Genomic DNA, 27,321 nt, shown 5'->3' on the forward strand with positions numbered 1-27,321 from the left:
AATTTGTCAGAATGATACATCTAAGGTAGTAGGTATCCTCTAAGAAATGACAATTTCATATATCAGTATATACATGTAAAAAAAAAAAAAACAATAGAAAAACTAAATACCCCAAAATCTCAAACATCTCTCAGTGGATTAGCTGACACATTTTTTTATTTGTTATCTGTAATTAATAATGCTCTAGTAGTAAGTTGTATGTTCTAAAACACCACATCCCCACAGCACTGGCAGCTATCGTACAGAGAAACGGGGTGTGACAATTGATGCAAATGAAGGCTGTTTGTAGAAGCGAAGAGAGAGAAGGAAACTGTGGCAAAGCTCAAAGAAGATCCATTTAGCAAGTGTGCTATCCACTATTGCCAGGCGCTGTGGCTGTAGGTAGGTTGGGGAGCATGTACTGATAACGCATTGCAGCACCCACCACATGATGAACTACCTGGATTGGGACCCAAGTGCAGTGGGTGACACCTCAGCACCACTCTGGAACAGTGGCTGTGATCATAGTCAATTTTACAGAAATTATCAAGTAAAAAATATGTATTCTCCCATCTTATCTGCAACCTTGTAGCAAATGGCGATATGGGGACTATAATTCCCATCAGTGCACTGCTCCAGACGATTTCATCAGCACTCAGAAAGTTCTGACAAAAGCACCATCTCATCAAAGGTAAAAACTGCCTCGTTTTTTTATTTGTGTCTCAGTCACTTTGGGAAAACAATTTGATTGTCTTGCTGGATGACAGTTTTTGTCTTATCACCCGTTTATTTTAATCTAGTCCCTTTCCTGATAAATATGTTGCCAAAACAAGTGTTTGCAGGGTTGTCAAACCTTAAGGAGCAATCTTCTTTTCTTTCTACACCACATCCCCCCCAAAAACTTTAAAAACTCCTAAACCAAAATATCTGTTTTTACTACGTTTCGTTATTAAAAACTCTCACACAAAATATAACATATTTGCAAAGAAAATGAGCTCTTTTGATTATCATTACCTGTTGTAATGTTATATTTGACATAATCCACAAAGGAAGATTTGGGCAGCTTGACAGTGTTGGCATGATGCCCTTGGCCAAGCATGCGCCATATGTGACAAAAAATCTGAAATAAACTGATTACACTATTTTTTTTATCAGTACATAGTCTTGCATTTTTGAAAAAGGCAGCATTGTTTCCCTGCAAATCATGATTAAGTTCACAATAGAAAATTCCCATTTTTCAACTAATTACCAGTTTGAATTAAAAATAATACAAAGTTTCCTATGATCATCAACAAAAGCCAAGGTCATTCACTAGGAAAAGCAAAAATTGATCTACGACACAAATATTTTAATCAAGAACAACTGTATGTATAGCATGTTCAAGAGAAAGGAGCTCCAGTAGTCTAAAATTATTAATGCCTAGTAAGAAAACATTAAATATTGTGTGCAGAAAAGTACTCATTTAGTTACATTCAGATACATCTGATCAACTGATGGCACTATAACTGAAGCCCATTGATTTAGAAAATTTACTGGACATAGCCTGATAACACAGGTAGTTAATGCATAAGAAACAGGTATGAAAAGTACATTTTAGGATTGCAAGATATTTAGAAAGTTATAGCATTTTTAAATATAATATTCTAATAAATTACACAAAGTTCAGAGACCTTTCTATTAAAGAAGATATTAAAAAGGGAGTTTTATTTAATAAATAATTTAAATCGAACACAGTTGGAAAAATATCAAATTTCTATATATGTTAATTGTAAACAATGCTAGCTACATTGAATTTTTCAGTTTAAACACTTGTTGATTTTTGATATCACATAGTTTTGATTTGGAGTTTAGGTTTAAGCAATTCATTTTTAACTTTTGATATTACTTATATAATATCGATGAATATTTTTCTGTATTAATTTTTCTTTATGAAACAAATAAGATCAAGAGTTGAAAAAAGGATACAGGTAACACAATGCTGGTAACTTGCAGTCAGACATATTACCATCTCTATTAGTCTGCAACCGCTGTAGACTGCAACTAGGATTGCCTTCTCTGAGTATCAAATGTGAAGCTCATCACAGTTTTCTAAGATTTTTGCAGCATTATTGAACTTTTTGGTGTGGTTGGAATTTTTTTTTTCCTCACTCTTTAGGTTGTCTGCAAATGGTCAGTGAGTCATTTAGGAACATGTGTGTGTTTATATAATATACATTTATATGTTTGCTACATTTCCATTGCTAAACATTTCTGAATTATCACCCAGTAAAAACTGAATTATTATGATTGCTGTGGTGCTAAATCACTGCAGATATAAGGACCAGTTCGTATTACAAAATTCTTCTCTATACTACCTGCTCTCTATGTGTGTGTGATTCAGTTTACTAGTTGTGTGCAGAAACATCTCTCTGCAAGCCTCCAAGTTCTGGTGATGAATCCTGTCACAACTCTGGCAGTTACAGTCTTCTGAGTGTTCTCACCTCATTATAGACTTCTACCTTGTATGTTGAGCAATCGCACCATGAGCATCGTGAGGCACCTGGCATTCACAACTACAGCTCACCACAAGCATTATAAACAAAACATGTGAAAACAGTGTAAGCTGAATCTTAGGTAGAGCAATTTAAAAAACTGGCAGCTGATGGACACTCACATGTAGAGATGTGCCCGGGGAGGCAGTGACTTCTTCTTTTTTATCTTCATGACAGCAGCCTACTTCTTAAATAACACATGCAGCTTCGCCTCTCTGCCCCTCACCACAAAAAGAGACAGAATGTAACCTCTGTTAGTCCTGCTCACAAAGAGAGGAATCTGCCTGGCTGTCTATCTTCCAGAAGCAGTGAACAGACTGAAGCAAATGGGCTGCCTTTTTCTCTGTCCCATATAGGTAAGTGTTGGTCCGTTTATCCGGTTATTTTGCACAAGAAAATGTCTCCAATGCGAAAAGAATGATCTGCTCTATATGAGAAAGTACAGTGCCAGCCTTACCAGCAGAAGCAGGAAACAAGTTATCAGTGTTTCTATTACATGCTAATCCGTACAAACAGATGCCCTTTCTCGCTGTCTACCACAAGCAATAAGTGCCCACTGCTTGCCAGCTTCACAGGCACATTGTATCTCAAAGAGCACTTGCTAGCTAGGCCCCCACTATTAGCATTACCAAAACGGAATTCACACAATACAGTACATATAAAAGTACACTTTTCTGTCTAGAACACCTGCACACAGCTCCCTGCTGGTCAGGTGTATCTGGGCCTGTGTTCACAGACACTGATGCTAATAAGCTGGCTTGTCCTACGCCTCACAAGACAGGATGCAGCGAATACAGATAATCTTTACAAGTAAAGCAGGCATATGACTAGCTCCCCATGCACTTGAGAACAAATTACAAGCAGAGACTTTCACTTTCAAACCCATTAGAAACAAAATTAAAACTAATCAGAGCATCCTTATCCTTACTTGTTTATTTTCTTTGTCTCTGTTTCTGCCTCTTCCTTTCAAGAGCTGGATAACACGTCCCTTCCTCCCTTCTCTGAGAACCTTAAAACTATCTGTCACTTTGTTAGCTAGCTGGACACAGAAGCTGGAAATGCAGTGTCATCAAAAATGCCCGGTCTGTTCTGCAACAGTGGAAGAAAAGCAAGTAGCAAGTGAGAGCTGCAAACAAACCAGAGAGTACGACAATCCCGTGGCGGAGTCTCAGAGCACTGGGAGGCCGTATCTACAAACACAGTCCCCGGCAACAGCATAAGTGTTGCTACATTTCCCTGAATCTCTGTGGCTTTTTCTCCCAGCCTGAGGCCTGGGCTGATGGCTCCTCTGCTTCCTGCTCAGAGTCAGCTGAGAGGAGGGAAGGGGAGGAGGAGGGCCATGGGACGTCCTGGTTAAACTTTCAGCCGGTGCCTACAAAGGAGCTGGAGAAAAAAAAAATCTGAAAACAAATGCAAAGCCACACCTCACTGAAATCTCCTGGGCATTAAAAAAAAAAAAAAAAAAAACGCTGCAGAAAAACACAACCTGCAGAATCCAGACATGAAAGGAAAGGACACTTAAAGCTGCAGCCTCTTTCTTCAGATACAATATCTACATCTCCTATAACTATAGTTCTGATCCCCATTTACAAATTTCCACATGCCATCCCTAACAACAATCTCAGATCTTACTATGTAAATCTCCAGATGATGAAAACAATTTTAAAGTCAGAGTTGCTTTTTTGGAAATCCAGAATTATACAAGTCATTTGGATTCTTTTTCATTCTTTTTCAACCACGTAGGGACAGCTGTTCTGACCATTGTGCTCAGATCATCACGTTATTAAACATCCAGATTCCAAACAACAAGGATCTCTGATCACTTTGTTCAGTTTGTACATTTCTAATCCACTGCTTAAATGCCAGATTGTTGATGAGTGCATTTCCAATAATGTTTTTTCAGATTGCAAGTGACATCTCTAATGACAGCCTATGTAGCCTCATTTTTCAAAGCCTTGCATTGCTAATGACAATTCAAATGACTTTGTTAGTAACATCTGCAGATCTTTAAAGACATCTGCTCTGACCTGATCACTCTTTTCACACCAGTAGATCAGTAATAACAGTTTTTTAAACTGTTTTTTAATAGTTCAGGTTTTCTGATAACAGCTGATCTGATCAATTCCCTCTCATCAGCTTATCACTAGTGACAGTTTCTTCCATCATTTTGCTCACTCTCCTCGCCCTATCTTAGGATCCAATACACATTATAAACATTGGGTCTGTTGGAGATCAGCCACTGATATCTCCACATACAAGTGAGACTCAACATTGTAAAAGCATTCCTCATGAATGCGTTTAAAAGCCAAGACCAGCTCTGAAGGTAAAAGCTCAACCTCCCCATTGTTTACTTAATCTTTAGAAACTTTAGTAGACAAGCATCTTGAAATTATAATGTACACTCCTATATATGCATACTGATTTGGTTCAGACAAATAAGTGGGGCTTTATATGTAAGAAGAAAGATTTTGAAATCAGCCCTAAGTTTAACTTGTTAACAGTGTAAAAACTCAAGATCAGGAGATACGCGGTCATGCTTCCTAGTTCTGGTAATAATTCTTATAGCAGCATTCTGAATTAACTGAAGGTTGTGTTGTTTGTCCACACTGAGATAATTTCTTTCAGTGGGGCAACTCTATTTCAGTGTTTTCAATGTTAACACTATATGCAAATCTGATCCAATGTAATTATGATAATGACTCAGACCTCTAATAATTATCTGGCAAAATCCTCCCAAATTCAGCTACTTTGAAAAACATACCTTGGCAAGAGTGTCTATTTTCCCCTATATGTAAATATTAAAATCTCCCATAATCACCCGTAAGCATAATTTTGCTAGGTCTGATAAAAAGGTTTGATTTAAATGAGTATTTTGGATTAGTTTATATTTTTTTATCACCAAGAATCTGTTTTGAGTTAGTTTTTTTTGATAATCTTACTTGATTAGACAAAGTTTGATACAATTTTGATTCTGTCTTTTTGTTTATGCAGCATAGAAGGATGTGTCATGTGATTGTCATCGCAATCTTGGTTATATCACAGAATGTGACAATATAAACATGGTGGCAATCCAATTGCACATTATTTCTCAGTAGGTAAAACATTTTGAATTTAATTTCTAACATTAGTTAGCTTCTTGAATAAGATGACCCCAGTGCCAGGTTTCATTTTCGAGTATTGATTCTTATTTTGCCTTCATGTTGTGTTTGTATGATTGTTTGTATTTTTCAATCTGACCTGGTTTCCTTTTTTACTTTGATTTTTTTATGTTATAATCTCCTGGTTATCTTAATTCCTCACAATAATCCTTCGACAGTGTGATTTTAATCCCAGGTCTATTTGTGTTCTATATTTTGTACCTAACAGTTGGTTTACATTTTTTATACGAGTCACTTTTAGAGATACCCCAACAATGGGATTTTGAACAGAAGTTACTGTAGAACAACAGGATTGATAGAAAACAGAGGAAATCTCTGCTCTATCTGTCATGCTTGATCAGGCCCACTGCCACACCTCACTTTTGTTATAACAATAATAATGAAATAATGCTGCAGTTAACTAAGGCTGTTCCAATGATGCATGTTGCCTTTCACTCCCTAGTTTTGTGAGCATCTTGGTTTTTAATCTTGCTCTTTGTTTATGTTTACATATTTGCTTTGATACGTATACCTGAACATCATTATTTCCACATCTGCCTCATCAGTATATTGATCTTTATATGATTAGTATTTTTCCTATCCTAAAGCCACTCGTCCCACTAATATTAATCCTGCTTAGTGCAAAATAGCACATCATGAAGGAGTGTATCAGATGGTTTCCACTGCAGAGCTGATCTGTGTTGTGATAGATCCACTGCAAAGAAACAGCTGCTTCCACAGTAGTGAATAATGACAACTGCTGAAAGAAAATGAGAGGTGTGCTTTTTCCATATGGTAAGACTAGGGGGCTTCGCTCGCCAACCCCCCCCCGGCCAGCACTATGCACCAGCCACTTCGCGTCTCTGCCGCTCGCGTATGTGGATTTCACTTTCACCAAACAACAAATCTTTCAATTCTCGCGGATACACCTCTTCATTGGGAAGAAACACTACTTTTCCCCGATGGGAAGATGAATTAGACGATCTACAAGTCTCCGACTTAAAGTTTACATCCGAACAATATCTACATACTTCTATCATATCACCTAAGTCCATATATTTGTCTGTTTTCACTGTTCCGTTATTTCACAGAGTAATAATTTCCATATATTAGTGCTAATGGGATCTTGACTATCAGTTTCTTGAAACTTTCGATTTTTAATACTTTCATAATCTGTAACCTGCTCTGCATGTGTATTGCGCCAACTTTGTTGAACCTCTTTACGATGTTCTATTTTGTCATTTACTCTTTGTCTTTTATTTACGTCCCCAGGCGTACTTAAATCTCTTGGCACAATGTCTCTTCTTGCGGGACATGAAATTATTTCTCTGAAAAAGTGTTGTCTCGTCCCAGGCTAAAAAGTTTCATCTTGTCCCAGGATTTTTTTAGATAACAGAGAGAAAAGTGTATGTGACTTTCCTTTTGAAAGATGCAGACGAAAATCCAATTAGTGCATCTTCTGTAATATTTATACCATTGTACCAAGGGTCTTTGCTTTCTCCAGTAGGAATAATACATTTCTCCTGTAAAAGTGACAAGTATTTAACAGAATAACTACACTATGGTAACTTTTTAAAAAAAGATACAAACAGATGTGAGTGATTTTAATATGCTACTGACTTTTCCTTCTGTATGAAAAATAAGCTGATTAGGCATCCATCTCAGACTTCTCCATTAATGCAACTCTTACCTAATGCAGTTTATTCATTCAGTCATGCACCCACTTCCTGAACTTTCTGATCTCAGTCCCTCCAAGTACCATTAAGTGCTAGGTCTGAATGGCTACCAGTCCATCACAGGGCCCACTGACACACAAATCCATGCCAGTTAATGTACAATGATAGATAGATAGATAGATAGATAGATAGATAGATAGATAGATAGATAGATAGATAGATAGATAGATAGATAGATAGATAGATAGATAGATAGATAGATAGATAGATAGATAGATAGATAGATAGATAGATAGATAGATAGATAGATAGATAGATAGATAGATAGATAGATAGATAGATCCCTGAGGAGAAATTCACTATAAATTAATTAAAAAATTCCACAATTTGTTTTCAGCTTATTTGTTCACAGTGAGTACATTTTCAATATAGCATATTTTCTCAAAACCACTTATGATAATCTGTTTCAGGGTCATGTGACAGCCAGAGTCCAAGGAAGCAATCAGCTATGGGAACGGCACTGCCCTATCTCTTATAACCTTCACACACACACAAATACCCCCACACTTACTCAGAGGGGCTCAGTTCAGAGATGTCAAATAACCTAATGCACATGTTTTAGAGGTATGTCAGGAAAAAAAGAATATCTAGGGAAAACCCACATACACATGGGGAGAATAGGCAAACTGTGCACAGTAACAAGGCTGGGTTTCTATCCACTGCTCCACCTAAACATTTTGCACATAATGTAAATTGCTAGGCTTTTTATTTGTCTTAGATGATATAAAACTATGACACAGTGTTAGGGTTTATTCAGAAGTAATGCTGTTTTACTGGTTGTAAAACAAACTTGTTTCACTTGTTCTGACGTAACCTCTAATTGACACTGGCATTGCTTGGAAATGCCGTGAAAGGGTGCTTTCTGACATATTACTAACAAATATCAGGGTTGGCTAGAGGTTTGAACGAGTGTAACTGAGGAATGCTGGCATTTCATTGTTTTGATAGTTCAGTGGTTTAGGGGATTTGCATACCCCTGACACAAAGCAGGTACTGTAGTAATACTTCCCTGTCCTCTTAACCCACTGTGCTCCACAAGATATCACAATACAAAGCAGAGGGAAAACACTGGCAACAATGGGGATCCCATCAAAACACAAAAAGCTGAAGTGATTTAAAAATAAAGGCAGCTCTGAAAAAGTATTATGCTGCTCTAAAGCCCCCAAATATAATACCGCAAAAAAGCAGATGTCCCTGAAAAACAACATCAGTAGATTGCTTGTCTTAAGTATGTGTTTCATTAACTTAAAATTTTTTAACATATAAAATAGTGTGATTAGTACCTATACATCTGAAAGCTGCATAAAATATCAAAAACAAATAGAAAGAATTGGCAGTAAAGGATATTTTAAAATTTCATGACGGTCCAAAGAGCTCATAGATGATTTATTTCAAGAAGACAAAATATGAAATTACAATTAAAAAAAACATTTTGCACTTTTCCTTGCTTCTGCTCTGATATCCGCTCTTATAGTTTTGCTCTTAAGTGCAGATCTTGAATTATAACAACTTTGATTACTTTCATCATATCAGCAGACATTTTGATCAGTTTGTTCAGACCTGTAGACTGTAAATGACAAATCTGTAACAACATTAACTCACTTTGTTCTAAATACTTGCATCTTTTAGGCATTTCGAACTTGTGATGTACAGTCATTCCCAAATAGATGTTGCTCTCTTTTCAAAGTATTATAGAGCCAGTAAGCAGAACTCGCACTGAGCAAGTGCAATAATTATAATGAGATGATATGCAAATTCAGTACTAATCCCTGAGCTGTTCTCGTAATTACAGTCTGAGTGTTATTATCACAAAAAGTCTCAGTAGGGGAGCTTGGGGATGACAAGATAAAGCAATTCAGAGACAGGCACACAAACTGCCATTCAAATTGGGGAATCCTTCCAAAACCAGAAGCCACACATCTGCAAAGGCAGACAATAATTCTGAAGATCCCCTAGGAAGTATGAGATTTGGCTATGTTGTAACTACATTTTTTTAAGATTTATAAAGATCAAACCTGTTATAAAGTAAAATTGCTGTAATTAGCTGTTTTATCATACAATACAATAATAAGAGACAGATCCATCCATCCATCCATCCATCCATCTTTCAAACCCACTTTATCCTGAGGAGGGATACCAGGGTGGGAAGACATAGATCAAGTAATGAAAAACAGAAAATAAAAGCTTAGTTTATTCATCAGTTCAGTTTTCTATATGTGTAGCATCCATTGTTGTATAATGTAAGAAAGAACATTCATAAAACAGGAATCTATGTGATATTCGTTGTCAGTCTATCACAATAGACATTTCTTTTTCTGTTTAGTAATTCATTTATTATAGGAATGATAATACATTGTAAAGATCATTGTAGGATGTATGATATTAAAATATATCAAAGTTTATGTGTTGTAATAATTCTTTGCATTTATATAGCACTTTCCTCACTACTCAAAGCGCTCAGCAATTGCAGGTTAAGGGCCTTGCTCAAGGGCCCAACAGAGCAGAGTCCCTATTGGCATTTACGGGATTCGAACCGGCAACCTTCCAATTGCCAGTGCAGATCCCTAGCCTCAGGGCCACCACTCCGTCTATACTGTATACTAATGCTAGTTTTAGTCTGTGATCACCTGTTTGTCACGGTCATATACAATGTATAACTAAATTTTAAAAATGTTTTTGCCCTTTTTTAATTTTCATCTGTCAGTTTTCACTTATTAATAAGTTAATGTTATATGAACGCTAAGGGTAATGTCACGAAAACACATTTATTGAGATGTCTAATTTCTTCAACAACAATTATGTGGTGCTATTTGCCAGCTTAATCCATGCCAAATAACAGTAAGTGGTTGACAATAAGTGGTTCCACATTTTCATCTCTCCATTTTGTAGTGGCTAAACCACAACATTATTCCAAGAATTTACAGTACAGGCCAACATCTTACCTGACCTTGACTTTCTCCTTTACAATTTTATATAGCTTTCATACAGGAAACTGCATCTAAGTGAGCCTAGGCCGTTGCATAAATAAATGGGAAATATCTATGCAATGTCAGATTAATAGTGCAAATGATGTTAATATAACCACTAGAGGGCCCTCAGGCATCTAAGCCAAAACTTCATTAATTATTTACTAGGGTAGTAATTGGGTGCACTTGATGGTCAGTTTTGATGCATCTTACATGAATGATGATTTAGTTAATCAAAATCCTAAATTCCCATGGTCAATAAAGTTCCCACCATAAAGTGAGATAAAACTACAATATGTTTCAATGGGTTTTCGGTTATATTCCATCTCTGGCTTGTTAGTCTGACTTCCTAAGGCATTTCCAAGCAAAATAGTCTAATTGGCTGACGCATTTAGCCAAGGTCCAGTTTTGAAAAAATCTCATCTGCTTTGTATTTTTCCTCCTTCTATTTTTCAGAAAAGCACTGCAGACCTCACTATATTACAAGACAAGTCATTAAAGTGAACTACAAGCACAGAATAGCTGTCAGAGATCTTAAGTTTTAATTGGGCGGCAATCCATAAATAATAATTTCTAAAATGCCTTCCTGTTTCCAAACATTACCAGAAATTAAATAGTTAAAGGAAATATTAAAGAGTAGAAAGCATATTTAGTTATTTTTTAAGGAAGGGTATTTTGAGAATATCAGGGGGTCTTTCCACTAATTCACCCGCCCTCAGCATGATGAAATGATCTAGTCTCTATGGGCCAAAATGACAAAGTGGGACCCCATACCGTTAGTTCAATGAAACGAAATAGGCTCCAAGCATCGAACTGACTGAGGGGGACAATGAAGTGATGTAGACTTCACGGGTCAAAATGACCAAGGAGGACTTGTTGATGAAATGGTAAAAATGTTTGCGCCGAAATGACCAATAGAGATCACTACCCTCCCCACTGGATGAAACAATCAAGCCACCATGTACCAAACACAAGAGTGGGAAAAACCATGCAGCATTAAACTACTGGGTGTCTGTGTGCTGCATTGTTAAAAGTATGATCAACTCTCTGATAATGAGCTAGGCCACTTTAACAGACTTAGCTCCAAAGGGACTGCACATCTAGGGGACTGTGGGGTCTTAATTCGGGCTTGACTTCTCATAACTAAACATCCTTGCTTATTCGTTAATAACACGGCTATGGAGTCAGTAGATAAATCCTTCGACTCCGACTCCTTAGTTTCCGGTATTTCTGACTCCGACTCCTCTGTATTTAATATGCTAATGTACTTTCCATGTTGATTGAAGGAAGGTAACATACATGTCATTTAACCACAGAACTACTGGCTAGGAAGCTGACTCTCTACCGTATTGGCCAGTTTAAACAAAAGACAAGAACCCCTGAACACATATCAAGCCATAGCAGACACCTCCACCTACATCATTACACTTGTTTACACTCAAATGAACTTGTTAAACACATTAAATCTCTCTATTATAAAAAAAATCTTGGCAGGGTGACCAGGGAGACAAGACATGATCTTCTTGGAAGACGATTTGACGTCCCGCGAGAGACACTTTAATGTCATGCGAGACAAAGCAGTGAGACAGAAGGACAGCTGCTGTCCGGGGCAGGAATTAAAGGACAAATATTGTTTTTACAAAAGTTTTAAAGTAAAAATGAAAATAATGCATATGTAGCAATTCCCATGAAAATAACAATCTCTTTAAATTGCTTATCTGGTAAACCAAACCTGGGGGTGGGCGTGCAAAACGAGCAGGGGACTGGGCCCCCTAGTCTGAAATAAAATGAAAACACTTTTTGTAATGTACTATAATCCAGATTACAATATGTGAATGTCAGGTTGTATAATAGCTCAGCTGAACTTCACACTAGTAGTAACACAACTATGCACTGGGTTTTATTCCTACATGAAAGAAGTACATAATTATGACTATTGTTTGTGAAATGAGACATTTGAACTTGCTGTATTTTTTTTCATTACAATTTAAATGTATTAGGAGTTGGAATCGGTACATTTTTGCCAACTCCATCCCTGACTCCAGGTACCCAAAATTGTCTCCGACTCCGACTCCATAGCCCTGGTTAATTAGAATAAACAAGTTACTGTTAGCTGTCAACATCTACACAGTGAAATGAAAGTCTTAAGACTAATGAAGACAGACTTAAAGGATAAACCACACAAAATATACCCAGGTACAGTGGAACCTTGGGTCACGAACGTCTCGGGTCACGAACGTCTCTGGACACGTACAAATCAGGTTATGACCAAAAAGTTTGCCAAACTTTTACATCTGTTCACGACCACACACTCGGGTGACGAACAAGCCAGTTTCCCTTCCAGTCTGTACGCACCGATGATTTCCGCACGTGTTCAGTCTCTCCCTGTGCATTTGCTGTGAACTCTTTGTGCTCTATTTCGTTTCCCTTCCAGTTCGTACGTGCCGGTGATTTACGCATGTGTTCAGTCTCTCCCTGTACCTGTACAGTACATTGTTCTCGGTCAGACGTGCATCGCGCAGAGGGACTTTACCTCAAAACTGTAATCTCCTCTCACCCAGTTCCTCCTCACTAGGGAATCCATTCGGTAATCGGCAGCCCGGGATTCCTGGACATTTTTCATTCCTGCATTTCCGGGAATGAAACTGCTGTAATTCCCGGGGAAACGGGTATGGCCAAGCTCGCATATATAGCGTGTAAAAGTGTAAAAATCGATCAAGAAATAACAGAGTTATAGTTGAAAATAATTAAGGTGGCACCATTGCTGCAGCTTGCACTTCATCAGACAACAGCTTTGAACAGCAACTTGAAATTGCAATGCGTCAGTCTGTTGCATCCGCATTATCTGTGCCAAGAAACTTGCCATCACAGAATGATGACAAGAAACTGGATGCATCAGTAAAAGCTGAAATGGCGGTGTTTCAGCGCAACAACAAGCGCGGGCGTTGTTTAGAATAAGTGTATCAGTATGTGATGATTGTGCCACCTACTTCAGTGGAGGCAGAGCATGCTTTCTCAGTGGCTGGCGTACTTCTGCATGAAGGTGCACTCTCGCATGGATGACCGCAAGCTGGACACATTAATAATAATAATTCATTTATATAGCGCTTTTTTCAGTATTGAAAGCACTATCCACATAGGGAGGAACCGAACCCACAATCTTCCACAGTCTCCTTACTGCAAAGCAGCGGCACTACCACTGCACCACCTGTGAGGACGTTGTGCTTTCTACACACTCTTATTACCACAATTAAAGATACATGTACTTATATGACAGCATAAACTGCTTGTAGATAAGGTTAGTCTTTTATTTGTGTCAACATATTGCAGTAGTTTTATTAAAAATAAGTGTTGGTCATTCTAAAACCATTCACATGTGAGATGCCCGTGCACTGTGTCATACCTGGGAGCTCGGGATTCCCGGGAATGAAATGCAGGATTCCCGAATTCCCGGGAATGGATAAACCCGTCTGGGAATGGATTCCCTACTCCTCACTTCCTTCATGGCAGAACTCGACTCATGAAAGGTTAGTTTTCTTGGTTGTTTATGGTTAGTTTTTGTATAAATTACAGATTTTTCAAATGTTCCTTTTTTTTCCCTGTGCTTAAAACTCACTAAAAAAAAGTATTTACAGCGATCGGTTCGTAAGGCTATTAGTGTAAACTCTTGCAATGTTAGTTTTCTCTGTTTAAGGTTTTCTCAGTGTTATTCAATGTTTTTACATTTAGTTTACTATTATGCTGTGCAGTCTATGGTATAATTGACTATTTTTGTGCTTAAAAATCTTTAAAAAAAATATTTACATTCAGCTTGTACGGTCTTTAACGGATTAATTGTATTTACATACAATCCTATGGGGGAAATTACTTCAGGTCATGACCAAATCGGGTTGCGACCAGAGTTTTGGAACAAATGACGGTTGTGACCCGAGGTTCCACTGTATTACTACTTGTATATGTTCCAAGCTTTTCCTAGTTTTACCTGGTTGCCCTGTAATGGCAAATGGAACTGAATGAGGTGGATTCAATAAGAGCTGGATGCACATAGCTTTTGGTAATGTAAGGCGAGCATCAACGTGGACAAGAACATTAGGTCTCATTTTTGATGAGATATATTTGTTAACAAGAAATTGTTTGTACAGGTAGGACTTGGGTCATGGTGGTCTTATGGTAACTCTGCAAATACTAACAAGCAAACACAACCCCAGCCTTTCCTTTTCAATTGAATGTCAATTAATTTTCACCTCATGCCTAATGTTTTTTACTTACCAATAAAGCAAGCTAATATTGATGCAGATGAATATGTCACAGCTATAACTAATGGCGAGGAACAATACTGCACACTGAGGACTTTGTCAACACTTTTAATCATTTTGTGCTTTCATGTGCTTGTGTCACTAAACATAACCACATATAACTGCCAAATAATCTCTGTCACAGGTAAGAAGCTCAACTGGAAACTCTAATGTTGGTATTTACCTCCATAATTGTTTGTGAACAAACATGTGAACACTATATAGTAACATAATTAACATTCTCAAAACTCACCAAATCCAAATCAGAGTAGCCATTGTCTATCCCAGCAACATCAGATACAACATAGGAACCTACCCTGGGCTAGCAGCCAGTTCATCGTAGGGCCCACTCACACACATGCAAAATCATATTAACATGGGAGCCAATTCAGAATCACCCAATAGGCTTATACACTATTCTTTGAGGAATTTAAAAGGAAATCATTCTTAAACATGACATCTATTACAAATAAAACTGAAACAGATGACCTTGCATATGACTATTTTTCTTTTAATAAGTAATTCCAAAACACTGTGATGCTTAAAACCTAGTCTAAATATAACTTTAGACATAAAGAGGATTAATCATATACACAGATGGTACAAATAATGCAGTTAAATAGTAGCATTATCACCACTTCATTCCATGTATTCATTCATCATAACATATATTCTGAAAATATGACAAAAAATGTAAATACATGAATAAATACACCTAACCCAACCAAATGATCACCATCCTTGACAAACAAGCTAGCCACTCCAATCCTGTATTGGTTTTGGCAGAATCTACTCATCATGGTGCCACAGAGTAGCAAGAACATATTTCATGTTGATCATACGACCAACGTAGGTAAGAATTTCACATATATTACATGTGACAACAACTTTGAACTTGTACTTAAACTTGAATTAATTAATGAACTCCTAAATCAAAACATGGCATTAAAGATAAATAATAGTGTGATAATTGCATTACTGCCTCAAAGCACCAGAGACCTGGGTTTTCTCCCTGGGCATGGCACTGTTTGTTCACAATTGGTATTTTCTACCAATGTCTCTGTAGGTTTTTCTCTCACATTTCAAAGATGATCATCTAATTGTCCTCTCTGAATTGCTCCTATGTAAACAACAGATTGTGGTATGCAATGAACAATTATTGTGGCCACGGATTCTCACCTCAGTCAGTGATCCAGCATCCCCATGCTTGCCTCCTTCAGTGCTCTAGTGATCTATAGCCTAATAAGCTCTCTGCACTTTCTACTTACTGGTGATTGATTACTGGAGCGGAGCAGTCTTCTACTGAACTAAAACCTCAAGCTCTTACAAACCATCCGCTCTCCTGCTCTGTCCTTTTTTAATTCCTCCTTTTACCTCACTCAGGGCCCTTTCATACTAATGTGGATGTGGCATCCTAATTACAATCTGCGGATTGCCAATGTGGAACAACTGAGCCGATCACCTGCCTGTTAACAGGTACTCAGCTTGCCTCCACACTGAACACCCTGTGGCCACAACTGCAGAACCCTAGACACACTGTGTTTAAAATTAAAAACCTGCACACTGCCACAGACCCTTAACACACATTATCACAAATACATATTCTAGTCATAGTAGCAAAAATTAAACTCAATTATAAAGTAATAAAACAAGTGAAAATTGCTTCAGTCCTCACGCTTATTGTTCAAACCTTGTTATCCTGGCATCCCCTGATAATATTATCAAATATGAGTTTGCTTAATAGTAAACCACAATACAAAAGCCACAGATTCAGATGCCCATCAGCAACCTTCCAGGGAGCTATATAATCCAATTGTGGAGTGGTCTAGAGCTGTGGTTCTGTTCTTAAAGATATCAACATGCTTTTCCAGGCTAAATTCAGATATTTGGAGGCCTGTTTTGTATTTAGATCATACATGGCCCACCACTGAAAATTTTTGACATGGTGTGATTTCACTGTGCTCTCCCCAAGGATCTAATAGGCTTGTAAAACAAATACGGTCATGTGTGCTTTGACCATAGATCAATAATGGAGGATGAGATTTCACACTTGGTAATGGAATTTGTTTGACACTCCAACAGGAGAAAATAATTGCAATTTGGAGCTTAAAGTAGGTCAGTAAACACTGTACTACTCTGTTATGATGGAACATTTAAAAGTTTGTTGCTTTCTGTTGTAGCAGAGGACCTGGTCTGGAGCAGGATTGCAGACAGATGTACAAAGTACAAGACAGGAGTTAGACCATAACTACCAGCAGGAAATACTACATCTCAATTACACTTTCCAGCTATTTAATATGAACAAGTTACCAAGGGTTGGACTCGCCCTTTACAGGAATGTTGGGATTTACCGCTGCAGGGATACCTGTGGTCACCTGGTTCTGCCCAGATGGCTCCAGGAGTGCCAGAGGTCAGCCATAACAACAGAAGTGGTCCCATGTTACAAGATGAAAGTCTTCTCTAATCACTTCAGTAAGTGTGCTGTCAGAAGCAGGCTGATGGGAACTGGTGCGTAGCCACACTACTCAGTAGACAGGTACAAGTTTGTGCAACTAGGCCCCAAAAGGCTGTTCAGCTTTTGCTCTTTATTATGTTATTGTTTATTTTGTGCCATGTGGTCCCCAACAACCTGTACAGCTGATTGTTATGATTCGACTTACTCTACCACCTCAAATGGGTTCTGTTAATTCTTAATCGTTATTTTGAATTTTGATACTTTTTAATAATTTCTAATGACATCTTATTGGCAACATTTTAGTGGTGTGAACGTTACAATATTGTATTGTTTTACCATGGTTCTGGCTATATTGTTTCTAACAACAGCATCCTGTTGCTACCAGATCACAATATTATAAAAATTTCAGCAAGCATGTTACAGGCATCCTTGATTTGGATAATCTTCATTACTCCAGAGCTCTTTCCTCTTTAATGCTAGGTGCTTTAATACATTTTCTAGACTTAGTTTTGTGATTTGTGCATTGGGTTTAGTTAACTGCCTTTTATAGTTTGTCTCTTCATGTACTGACCACCCTCTATCCTTCTTATTAAGAATTACTTGTCCCCATTTTGGCACTTTCATCTTCTGGTCCTTTCTTAAAAAAAAAAAAAAAGACACAGACCCTCACACCATGTCCTTAATGCTGTTTATTACATCTCATTAGTAAACACACCATTTTATTGTTTAACTCACCATCTTTCACATTTCACAAAACTGTGTAGATGACAGTGGATTTTAGGAGTGGTCCCACAATATTATCCCCTCTCTCATATGTAATACAGCTCTGAAAGTTGTGGAAACCTTCAGGTTTCTGGGATGTGTAATCTCCCAGGACTTGAAATGTGAGATCAATGTAGGATCCATCATAAAAAGGGCACAACAGCAAATGTACTTCCTGCGACAGCTTGAGGAAGTTCAACCTTCCAAAAGAGTTGCTGATTCAGTTTTCCACAGCAGTCATTCAGTTTGTTCTCAACTCATCCATAACAGTGTGGTTCGGATCAATGACTAAACATGACAAAAAAAGGCTAAATCAAATAATCAGGTCTCCCGAAAATATCACTGGTGCCAGTCTGCCCACCTTACTGACCCCTCACACCTAGGCCAAAACCTTTTTGAACTTCTTCCATCAGCCAGGCATTATAGATTAATATAGGCCAAAACAAGAGACACAAGAAAAGTTTTTTTTCCGACAGGCCATCAAGCTCATAAATGGTTAGTTTCATCCCCCAGGCCTCCCAGGGTCTTGTAATAATGTTCAAATATTGTTAATATGTTTTTTTTTTCTTTTCAGAGTTGCACTTTCCATGCACATACATATATATACAGTAATCCCTCCTCCATCGCGGGGGTTGCGTTCCAGAGCCACCCGCGAAGTAGGAAAATCCGCGAAGTAGAAACCATACGTTTATATGGTTATTTTTAGAATGTCATGCTTGGGTCACAGATTTGCGCAGAAACACAGGAGGTTGTAGAGAGACAGGAACGTTATTCAAACACTGCAAACAAACATTTGTCTCTTTTTCAAAAGTTTAAACTGTGCTCCATGACAAGACAGAGATGACAGTTCTGTCTCACAATTAAAAGAATGCAAACATATCTTCCTTTTCAAAGGAGTGCAAAGCAAGCAGTCAAAAAAAAAATCAATACGGCTTTTAAGTATGCGAAGCACCGCCGGTACAAAGCTGTTGAAGGCGGCAGCTCACACCCCCTCTGTCAGGAGCAGGAAGAGAGAGAGAGAGAGAGAGAGAGATAGCGAGAGACAGATAAAAAAAATCAATACGTGCCCTTTGAGCTTTTAAGTATGCGAAGCTCCGTGCAGCACGTCCTTCAGGAAGCAGCTGCACACAGCCCCCCTGCTCACACCCCCCTACGTCAGCGCAAGAGAGAGAGAGAGAGAGAGAGAAAGTTAGCTGGATAGCTTTTCAGCCATCTGCCAATAGCGTCCCTTGTATGAAATCAACTGGGCAAACCAACTGAGGAAGCATGTACCAGAAATTAAAAGACCTATTGTCCGCAGAAACCCGCGAAGCAGCGAAAAATCCGCGATATATATTTAAATATGCTTACATATAAAATCCGCGATATATATTTAAATATGCTTACATATAAAATCCGCGATGGAGTGAAGCCGCGAAAGGCGAAGCACGATATAGCGAGGGATCACTGTATATCCATATTACTAAACGAGAATGGTAAACCGGATATGGATGCAGGGACCTGCCCATGGATGCAAAAGACATAGTGTGCAATTGCCACACAAAGCCCCCCCCCCCCCCCCCAGAGTGAAACGGGAGAGACTACGAACCGTCAGAGTAGGAAACAAACTAAACGAGAATGGTAAACCGGATATGGACGCAGGGACCTGCCCGTGGACGCAAAAGACATAGTGCGCAGGCGCCACACAAAGCAACCCCCCTACCCCCCTACCCCCCAACCCCCCCCCCCCCCCCCCCCAAACCAGAGCAAAACGGGAGAGGCTACGAACCGTCAGAGTAGGAAACAAAGTAAAATGTCATAAAGAGGTTAAAGAACAGGGACAAACACATGGAGAGCAGGTTACAGAGCAAAGCCCCCCTGCCCAGAGTAAAACGAGAGAGACTACGAACCGTCTGACATGCCGCAAGCGGGATAAAGCGAGGTCAGAAATAAAAGACAGAGTAGGAAACAAAGTAAAACTTTATAAAGGGATTAAAGAACGGGGACAAACCCGAGATGGTACGGACACGCGTCTGAAACCGCGGAAGCAAAACTGTCTCGGCTCCAAAACCAAACAGCTCAACAACTAACACAGCTTCAACACCGAGCCCGCGTGGACAGATCTAATAAACGTGGACGCCTACAACGCGCGTCTCAAACTGCGTAGGCAAAGCAGGCACGGATTCAACACGACACAGCTCGAGTGACCGAGATACAAACACGTGCCTGCCTAGATATAATTAATGAACGCAGGCGCCTACAACCTGCGTCTGAAATGCCGCAGACCAGGCAGGCACTGCTCCAAAAAGAAAGAGCTCGACTAAACGAAATACGAAGTGAAACGGGAAACACTACAGAGTCCGCAATGCTCCACAATGCACCGCACAATAGTTCGGAAAGAGCTTCATAGTAACAGTGGGGAGACCCACAGTGACACGGGCGAACGCTCCGTATTAAACATACGTCATCCTCACACGTCCAATCTATACAGCATAGGTGAATCACATTACAGTGCTGCATTATTAACAGTACCATAAACATCACAGTATCGCAAACAAATGAAAATTATTACTCGAAAAAGGGAAAATATATTCACCATGGACCAGGTGTCATTGAAACAAAAGCAGAATAAAGAGAGATCACAAATGAAAGACAGAGTAGAAAGCAAAGTAAAACGTCATAAACAGGTTAAACGAGGGGGCCAAACACATGGACAGCAGGTTACAGATAATGAAGACCGGAATTCAAAAGCTTCAAAAACAAAAGCTCGACTGACCGAGATACAAACTGAAAAGGGAAACACTACGGGGTCCGCAGTAGTCCACAATGCACCGCATAATATTACGGATGGAGCTCCGTATTAACAGTGGGGGGCCCCAGAGTGACACAGGTGAACGCTCCATATTAAACGTGCGTCATCCTCACACGTGGCTGCCCAGCGGACACGGGTTCAAAACGCTGGGGGTAGGCGAGCGAAGCGAGCAGGGGGCGGAGCCCCCTTGTATATATATATATATATATATATATATATAGGGCCGGGGCCCCTGCCTGACCGGGACGCCCCATCAGCATATGTTCCAGGGGAGCAAGCATGGGAGACCCAATACCTCCCCCTGGATGCTGGATGGCAGCCTCCCTGGGTTGCAGTGGTGCCTCAGACTCCCGCAGGGCTTCATGGTGCTTGGAGTTTGGTGCAGACCTGTTGGGTTCCACAGGTGCCGCCAGGGGGTGCTGCAGCGGGAACCGCTGGGCTTTTGTGGACAGTATTTTCGCTACACCGGCCATCAAGCACCTGGAGCACTTCTGGGTGCCTAATAAAAGGAGCCAGCGGCCACCACTCGGGAGCCTGAGTCGGGAGGTGGAGGACGAGGTTGCCTGGGAGGAGTGGTGGAGGAAGACGAGTGTGGTGTGCTTTATTTTGATTTATTGTGTTGGTGTTTTGGGACTGTGTTAGGGCTGAGGGACACGGGGAGGACATGGACCTCAGATGAAGAAAATAATATCTTTTGTTGATTTTACGCGTGCCTCCGTTGTGAGCCTGTGCCAGGTCAGGCGCATATATAGCGTCTTTTACTATATATATACCTGTATATATATAATTAATTCATTAATGTATATATATATATAAATGTATATATATTTACATTCTCTATCTTGTGCTTTTTTGTCTCAGGTATGTCATTAACTGTTGTGTGTATATCGATTATGTAACTTTTAATTGGAGAGTCACCAAAACCGGAGTCAAATTATTTGTATGTGTGCATACTTGGCCAATAAATTTGATTCTGATTTATTTTGGTTGCTGGGCCAAGTGAATGGCATCCCCTACCTGTTACACTGGATACAAAAGTTATGTTGACCACCTGGACAGTCTACTAGCGGTTATCACAGTTATTACCAGGCTTTTTTTCTGCTTTTACAGTACATACATAACACAGTCAAATACAAGTGAAGTAACACAAAAATTTCCAATGTGCAAGCAGTGCCAAGACACCATGAATAAGAAGGTTAGAAAATATGCAAATATGCAAGCAGTGCGGGAGCGGCAACAAACTGAGGGGTTTCTGTTGGAGAATTCTGCATTGAAGCTGGACTAGAGAGAGAGCAAGAAAAAGACATTGACAGAGAGAAGACACAGCTTCATTAAAATTACAGCTTACTGCTATTTTTGGATATATTGGTGATACACTGCTATAACGACATCATCCACCTACACTTGTAAAAAAGAAAAGCATTTTTCTTCTTTTTGTATTTAAATGTTTTCTCTTGAGCTCAGCTGAATTAAGCAGTAAATTAAGCATACAACCTACACTGTGTAACCAGTGGACCACTGCAAAAAGTTAACATAATCCACACATTTATTAATGTAATTACAATCTAAACCATACCTAGCCACAATTACCTGCTACATATATTTGTGATGTATGTAAAGGCTTGACTTTGAGAGATGTTTCTGGTAAGGGTCAGTAAAATCCCTGGCCCCATAACTGTAACAGATTGGCTCAGTGAGGCTGACAGATATTCCCCTGTGATTTCATAATCTATTCTTAAATGGTGTGTGCATGATGCTTCTGTTCACTGGACAAGCAACAGGGTTGTTCTATCAGAATGACATGTCAATTATTGTTACTATATTTTGACATGGCCTGTGGCTGACGCATTATTCAGTTAAATAATCCAAAGGCAGCTAATAAATAAGTATAATTAATATCCAAGAAGACACTTTTGTACAACTTGAAATACAGTGAAACACTAAAGATCCCAGGAAATCTGACTGGTCATACAGCTTGATAAAGTATATTGTTCTGTCCATTCTCTCGTAGCTCTCTATACTGACTCTCGGATCTCCACCCAACATGATTGTGACTGCCTGAATGTTTCCAAACTTCATCATCTCCTCCTTTCTCTATATCCTATCCAGTTGCAACTCATCCCACATACAATGACAAAGTCATTTCTCATCTAACTTATTATTGTTTCTTCTCTCTTTCTATATTTATCAGAAATGGTGATACAGATGTTAGCTAGTGTCAAAGCCCAGCCTGGTCACTGTTTGTGTAAATTTTGTATCACTGTTCCATGTCCAATGTTCCATTATTTGTTTTGTTTTCCTCCATCATTCCAAACACAGGCATATTAGGGTGACTAAAGACTCTAAAAGGTCTCTCTACGAATGTGGAAATGTGTATGCAGCAGACTGGTAGTCCTGTCTAGTGTTTGGTCCTGCCAAGCTCTGATGCTGCCAGTATGGAACCTGACACCTTAAAGCTCTGAAATGGATTAGATGAATTCAATAATGAATAGACGGAACTATTTATAATTTGCTTTACATATAAGTTTTACAGTTTTAAAGATGCTTCTATCACTGCACTTCATAATATCAATGCTATCATTTGAGTACTGCTGACATGTTATTTCCCAATTAATTTTCATGTTCTAATAACTATAACAGACAGCCTGCTACACAAAAGATAGCCTCATTTTTAAAAGCCCAACTAGTTACTTGACCAGAGGGTGTTCTGCTTTGGCTCAGTTAGCTAAGGTGATTATCTTTTGCACTCACATAGTGGGAAGGAGCAAAGTTCACCTCTCAGGTGGCCCAGTGGGAAACACCTGCACCTATGTGAATACAAAACCAGGTATGTAACTGTACAGTCAGAGTATCAATAGTACTTTAACAGATCACAATGTTTGGGCTGAGTTAACACATTGCCACAACCAAAGCACAAGACATCAAGGCTGAGGCCTCATGGCTACAACAAAAAGTACTGATGGCAGAGATTGTTTGGCTATGGGTTAATTCCATCTCTGTTACTTTGTGATGGCTGGTCACTTAGAGCAGGGGTATCCAACTTCGGTCCTGGTGGGCAGCAGTGGCTGCAGGTCTTCATTCTAATCCTTTTCCTAATCAGCAAGCAGTTTTCACTTCTAATTGACTCCTTTTCCCTTCACTTTAATAGCCCTATTTTTAAGGATTCAGTCCACTGAATTGATTTGTTTCTTCATTAAATGGCAGCCAAACAGAAACTAGATGTGAAACGAGCCAACAGATGACCAGCTAAATTGGAACATCAAACTCCAGCCAATTTCACTCCAACCAGTTTCTTAATGAGAAGCCAATTCTTGCTGTTAATTAAAGCCATTATTGAACATTCTGACTTGTTGATGCTCTCATTCTGCCACAGAAGACTGTTCAAGATGTTTTGGTGACCTGAGCAGACCAACATGACCGAGACCTTCACCTTTCTTTATTTTCAGCATTAGCTGGTCATGTGGCGGCTTGTTTTGTGTCTCATTATTGTTTGGCTGCTCATTAAGGAAAAAGAAAAAACTAAGGGGTCTGAGTCACGTCAATTAAAACTAAAGCAAATCAAGTTAATCAGCAGCAAAAATGACTCACTAATTAAGAAGATGGTTAGAATGAAAACCTGCAACCACTGCAGCCCACCAGGACCAGAGTAGGACACCCCTGACTTAGAACATCACCTTAGTATCTTCACCCATGTCACCCTTCTTAAGATCCACATCATAATGAGCTCTTCTAAATATTCAGATGTTTAGATCAAAAACTTTATTGCTTTAACAGTGAGACCTCCCAGCTTGATAATTATGCAAAATTCAAAATTCAACAAAGAAATAGATGAATAAAAAAATCTAAATCAACATTTTTTGCAATATTCATCTCAGTCCGGGAACTAAACAGGATTGTTAACATAAGGATATGACGATAAGGAAAAATTTTGTATAGTGTCATGGTTCAAAATGTTCTCCAATTTTAAACATTATATGAAAAGGCTTTGTGTGTTATCCATGCCCGAAGAAGTTGTTACAAGTACTGAAAATCTATCAGCTTGAGAATAAAATGGCATTCCTTTTTAAAAAAAAATGATTTTAAATAATTAGAATAAAACCTGTACTATTCCAATAAATACAGGTCTTTATCTGTGATATTTATTTTACACAGTGTTTCTTGTACATCTTCTATCAAATGTGCCAGTACTTCTGAAGGCCATCGTACGTCCCTAGGGATTAATACAAAAAAACCTGCCTTCTTAATCTTCTTAATATTTTATTTTTGTACCATTTATTACAACTTAGTGTTCTTCTGTTTTGATGGTTTTGAAATAATTATGGAGAAATGAAAAATGGGAAGACTGAGCATAGGAAAAGAAATAGGGATCAACATAAGAAACCTATGGAAAAAGGCAAACGCAGCTATAATGAAGCAGCTGACTTGATAGTTATTGGTGACAGTATGACTACTATAATTTTTTATCATCCCTGTACAATCTGGCAATAGGTACCAACTGAGCCTGCTAGTGTGTTAAAATAGTTTATTATCTGTGACCTAATAAGTGAGACAATGGTCACATGCACTAAGTGAGAAAGTTTATTTTTGCTCTTACAATTTAATATGCACTAAACTTAGCACTAATTTAATGATCTAATCTAACCTGGCCCTACTAATCTACAGTATAAAATCCAGCATACTCCAAAAATGCATGTTTCTGAGGAAATAAAAAGCTGTACATTTTACTACTTTGATTTTATTCCCATTTGCGGAACCCTTCCATGTTAATTCTAAATTTATCCCAAAGGAGATAAGGTGAGTGGGTATGTGCATGAGTGTCCCCTGCAATGTAGCCTACTGGCATCCAGTCTAGATTTAGTTCCTGCCTTGGTCCTAGTAGTGCTGAGATAAGCACTGGCTCTTTAAGACCCTGAACTGAATATGCATGTTAAAAAAGGCAGAAGAATGGTCAGATCTCTATAATGAAATTCAAGTACACTTGCATGTACAATTAATAGCTCAGCTTGTGCACAATGTGACAATTAAATCTGATGATGTTAATACACAGGAACATTGTAATCACAAATTAAATGGCTAATAATAAACTTACTAACCTTACTAGTGGGGTCTCATGATTGGTTTATATAGGAACGATGAACACTGGCAACATTGATCTCCCCCCCCTCCCCCAAAAAAAGACAATTTCATGGAAAAAGTAAAGCCCCACTCATTTTGGGACTGAAATGTCAACCATTGTTGCTGGAATAAAAATATAAAATTAAAATAATAAGAAAACAAGACAGTATGACAACAAAAATGAAGAGGAAAACCATGGGAACTGTAATCATCAACAACAGTCATTTTGCAGTCCTTCTGTATCTGCCATAACCAGTTAACACCGCTGGAACACAGAAGCAATATCAGCCATTGAATTTGCAGCTCAGGGTTTTTTTTGTTTTTTTTTCTTCATTCTAGCAGACAGGCCTCTCCAAGTGTCTCTACATTGGCAGGAACCACATAATATTTCCAGATATTAGGATCCAGGGCATCTCAAAGATGATGCATGGGGTTAAGGTGAAGAGACAAGATACACAATGACAGCATATGCACACCTGTATTCCTAAGAACAGTTGTGACTACAGCGGCTCTGTATTGTCTGGCACTGTCCTGCTGTAGGATCAGGCGATATATCTAATATATAAGGATCAAAATCAGTGTGTGTGTATATGTCTGGAATACAAATCCACACCATTGGACCAATCTCTGCCAAAGTTTGCACAACTCCCTCATTTGATCAGGGGACGACTGTAGATCAAGGTTTTATTTCTATATTTTTTCTGACCTCACTTGGAAATTCAGTTTAGTTTTAGTTTTCCTTCATTGTGTATTTTTAGTTTTAGTTTAGTTTTTATTTCACAAACACATTTCTATTTTATTTTTATATCTATTAGTTTCAGTTTTTGTAATAATTATGGCATGGAGTTCCTACAGAGTTTAGTTTTGTGTCACAACCAGACAGAACTGTACACTTAATGGATTTGGATATGAGTTTAACGTTAGTGGAAGCTTACTACACTACTTTGTTTACTATCTGGTTTTGTTTTTAACTAATAATAACAAGCATAATCAAAACCAGATACTACATATGAACAATTTTACACAATTTTATAATTTTTAAAATATTTTCTATGTCATTTGTGCTGAACAAATCTGTGCTGACTGTTGGCACTTTTTATCTTTTTCTTTTATTGCCCAGAATGGGCCAATTTGTAATGAAATTATGTGAATTTTAAGGTTTGAGGGTTTTTTTTTACTCTAAATGTCTACAGCACATAATATATCCTGCTCCAACAACAATGTGCTTAAAATAAATTCCTTCAATATTGCTGTAAGAAAGGCGGTATATTGTGCCAGACCCGGCACAGACTTGACACAGGAGGCACATATAAAACAAAAAGATTTTTATTTTTCTTCAGCTGGAGGGCACATCTTCCCCATAATCCCTCCAGCCACAACACAGTCCCAAGCACTAAGGTACCACACTCCTCTCTCTTTCTTTCACCACCACCACTCCTCCACAGCTTTGTCCTCCTTCCACCCGACTCTGGCTGTCGAGCGGTGGTCGCTGGCTCCTTTTTATTGGGTACCCGGAAGTGCTCCAGGTGGTTGATTAGTTACATCCGGCTGCAC

The 27,321-nt window shown here is 38.7% G+C and overlaps 1 protein-coding gene across 7 annotated transcripts in view; it reads right to left on the bottom strand.

Moving 5' to 3' along the window:
- Positions 1-27,321, bottom strand: part of iqsec2b (IQ motif and Sec7 domain ArfGEF 2b) — a 398,254-nt gene that overhangs the window by 54,331 nt on the left and 316,602 nt on the right. Inside the window, exon 1 of one of the 7 annotated variants that reach the window (XM_028813378.2) lies at positions 3,649-3,781. The exons of 5 other annotated variants lie outside the window; for them this stretch is intronic. In XM_028813378.2, coding sequence (XP_028669211.1) covers positions 3,649-3,728 — 80 coding nt within the window. In that variant the 5' untranslated portion in view covers positions 3,729-3,781. Of the gene's footprint in view, positions 1-2,632; positions 3,611-3,648; positions 3,782-27,321 lie in introns of those variants that run through there. One more of the 7 variants, XM_028813380.2, reaches the window with a different exon arrangement.

The sequence above is a fragment of the Erpetoichthys calabaricus genome, chromosome 11 (genome assembly GCF_900747795.2).
Source record: "Erpetoichthys calabaricus chromosome 11, fErpCal1.3, whole genome shotgun sequence".
NCBI lineage: Eukaryota > Metazoa > Chordata > Cladistia > Polypteriformes > Polypteridae > Erpetoichthys > Erpetoichthys calabaricus.